Raw genomic sequence first — 3126 nt, 5'->3', positions numbered from 1 at the left:
GAGGAACTGGAAGCAGTTGCCCCCACCCTCAGCTTGGTGGTTGCCATCAAGTTCCTTGTAAGCAACCGCTAGAGCTGGTAGCTGTAACAGAAACCAATATAGTTAATGAGAATATCAGCAATAACAAAGATAGTGATGGAGATCAGATAGAGGAAACCAATGTGGATGAGAATTCTCTGCAAAGGATCATCCTGACCATTGAGAGAAGCGACCCAACCAAAAAATGTTTTGCCACCAGTGGAGCGCCCCAGTTATGGTTGCTGTCTGCGCACCCATGCCATGCCAGTGTAGGTACATGACATTGGGATGGTTATAGATGTTCTGGAGGGAAAGCAGTAAGTGAATTACAGAAGATAGATGAAGTTGAGTAGACGTACCTCCAGCAACATCATGATTTTGACACACCCATTTCCTGACATTTTCCAGCAGCAAGTGTCAGAAAAGTACAGTAAATACAAATTTCTTGAAAACAAAGATTCAGTTTGTGAGGGTAGGTTCAAATTTTGGAAAATGCAAATTGTGATTATCAAAGCTGTAAAATAACTTCTAGATGTCTTTCCCAGACTTTCCTGGTATTTACATATTGGCAGCTAGCTGTTCACGCATGGGAAAGTCAACACAGATGTCATTGATCACCAGGATACTGCTAGGAAATACAAGCAAATCAAAGTCAATCTACGGAAAGCGAGGGAGGGATCCATGGAAAGCATGAAAATGCAGCAAAAAGCCATTAGAGGCAAGTTAAAATGCATATTAATAGGTTGTAAAGAGAAAGCAATGAAACGCAATGCAAAAAGTCTAGAGATGTGAGAAGAAATATGGTTGTAGAAATAGTACAAAAAGCAAGATGCAGGGATGAGGATACCAGCGACAATGTAGGTGACCAAAATGTAGATGACCAAAGGGAGCTCAATCTAATTGATACATTAGCACCATTGCTAGTTGCTGGGTCATTGGATGAGTAATTGCCAAGTAATCAGGCATTAGTAAGTCATTGCTTATTCATTGCCATTGTCCAAAGGGTAGAACAATGGCCCTTCTTAACAAATAGCATTAATGCATTATAATTACATAATCAGTAGATAGACAGTATATAAGGACACTGTACTGAGCCTCATCCCCTCAGACTTTTAGTCTACCTTTAATACTACTAAGTATTCTGCTAAAAATAACATCAGCCTTGGGCTAATAAGATTGACTCTAAGAGAGCTTTATAAGTAAGAAGCTAGAACTTGTAACAGTAGTGTTTTACAAGGTTCAGCACCTAATGGCAGTAGTATACAGGTAGCTAATCATCCATGGGGGCAGTGTTGTCTCCCTTCTTTAACCTCTTGGTCTGGCAACAACATTTGGGCCAGGGGCCATCCAAGTGTGCCACCAAAGCCATGGCTGGGTGCTTTGGGGAAGTGAAAAGAGCAGGAGCAGATGTGGACACAGCATGAATGGGCAACAATGAGGGGCAAGAGCAGCCAAGGCATTGGCGGGCATAGCATCAGGGGATGTGGCTGCCTCTTCCAAAGGCAAGGACAGTGTGGCCATCTCCTCTGAAAACAAGGAAGAGGATGTCATAACCAGAATGGGGGTGTCAGGAGGTGTCCATGGCAATGTGGGGTTAAAATTGCAGTTGGGAGTGAGTGACACATCCAACAGAATCTGTGTGTGGCTCGTTGACCTCATCATCATCAATTCAATGAAACCACACTGCCCCTTCTGAACAGTATCTGCAAGCCTCTCAATGGCAACCCTGCCCCTTTGAAGTATGCCCAGGTTCTGCCAGTCTTTGTGCTCCCAGCTAACAACCTTGACCTTGTAGCAGTGGATGACATTTTCCTTGTAGTAACAGTATAACATGGATGCAGAAGAGTCTCTGGTGACCACAACTAATGTATAAAAAAGTAAGAAAAGACACTGTGGTTTAATTTAGAATAGCTTACTGAGGGCAGATGTGAGGCCTGAGTGAATGATTGTTACACAGATCCTGATCTGTGCTGTATAGTTCCCATTGGAGTCTAGACTATGTTAATGAAGGTTTGATTGCTAGAGATGTTTTTTTTTTTCCTTTTTGTGGCATTGACTATGACACCTTCAAGCTTGACACCGAGCTCCTGGAGATCCTTCCTCAAGTTGACTGTGAGGAAGTTCTCAATGGCCTTGTCTGTTGTGAAGACCTTGGGCTACATTGTGAAGTTGAGCATGCCCTAGACAAGGATGAGGATGATGTGTGTATTGAGGTGACAATTGAGACAGCCGAGATTTACAAATAAGTTAGCTTTGTATAAACCAGAAACACATAAGTATACCTCATTGACCATCAAACTGAAGCTGGTGTTGACCTCAGTAGCTCAAGCACAAGGGGTGATGTACATACTCTTTCTCTTCTGTGCAGCCTTTTTGATGCAGCCAAACTCCTCTCTAACAACAAGTTTGTGGTCCGCAATGGAGAGGCTATTGTATTTGTTGGTGTTTTTGATGAGCTGGGTGAGATTGGACATGTCAAGTGATATCAAAGCTGTCAAGTGCATGAGATGAGCATTTCAGTAGAGTAAGCTTGCAATGCACTTATGTTCTGCTTCCCCACCTTGAAAAACATGAACACTGACCAGGTGCTGGTCTTCCTAGTGAGCCAACAACAAAGTGAGGACCCCATGTAAAACCAGTCAAGAAAGAAGCAGTGCAATTGCTTTACTTAATGGTGAGATTGGTTGCCTTGTTATTGAAGTATTTCAGACACTTGTAGACTTTGCCTTCAAGAGAAAAGTGCTTGATATTGTGCACAGCTTTGATGGAGGCTTGTTGAGCAGCAGGGAGACAAGGGTGCGGGCCATTACAACGGAAAATGTGGAGCAGCCTGTGCACATGAGTCAATCTGGCGTGCATGAGACTAAGACATGGCATGCTTAGTACAAAGGGCTTAAGAGAGGACCCAGCAAAAGAGGGTAGGCTGGGGTGCCATCCGCAAAAACTTAGGGCCTTTAAAGCACACCACGGAGCAAGCAAATTAACAAGTACCTCAGACAAATTTGACTCAATGCAATGGTGTTTGACATATTTGATATTGCCATGGAAAAACTAGCTAGTACATTACAAGGGTCAAGAAGGGAGCTGAGATCTGGTTCAACAGTCAAG

General features: G+C 43.2%; 1 protein-coding gene across 1 annotated transcript; it reads right to left on the bottom strand.

Moving 5' to 3' along the window:
• Positions 1-1323: 1323 nt before the first annotated feature.
• CONPUDRAFT_73882 (uncharacterized protein) lies at positions 1324-2492 on the bottom strand (the record flags this gene model as incomplete). Its single annotated transcript, XM_007770962.1, has 4 exons — positions 1324-1880; positions 1935-2009; positions 2084-2155; positions 2369-2492. The coding sequence occupies 4 exons, from the start codon at positions 2490-2492 to the stop codon at positions 1324-1326; spliced, it is 828 nt and encodes a 275-aa protein (XP_007769152.1).
• Between the last annotated feature and the right edge of the window lie 634 nt (positions 2493-3126).

This window comes from Coniophora puteana (genome assembly GCF_000271625.1).
Source record: "Coniophora puteana RWD-64-598 SS2 unplaced genomic scaffold CONPUscaffold_7, whole genome shotgun sequence".
In the NCBI taxonomy this organism is placed as follows: Eukaryota; Fungi; Basidiomycota; class Agaricomycetes; order Boletales; family Coniophoraceae; genus Coniophora; species Coniophora puteana.
This window is presented reverse-complemented; position numbering and strand designations above follow the sequence as displayed.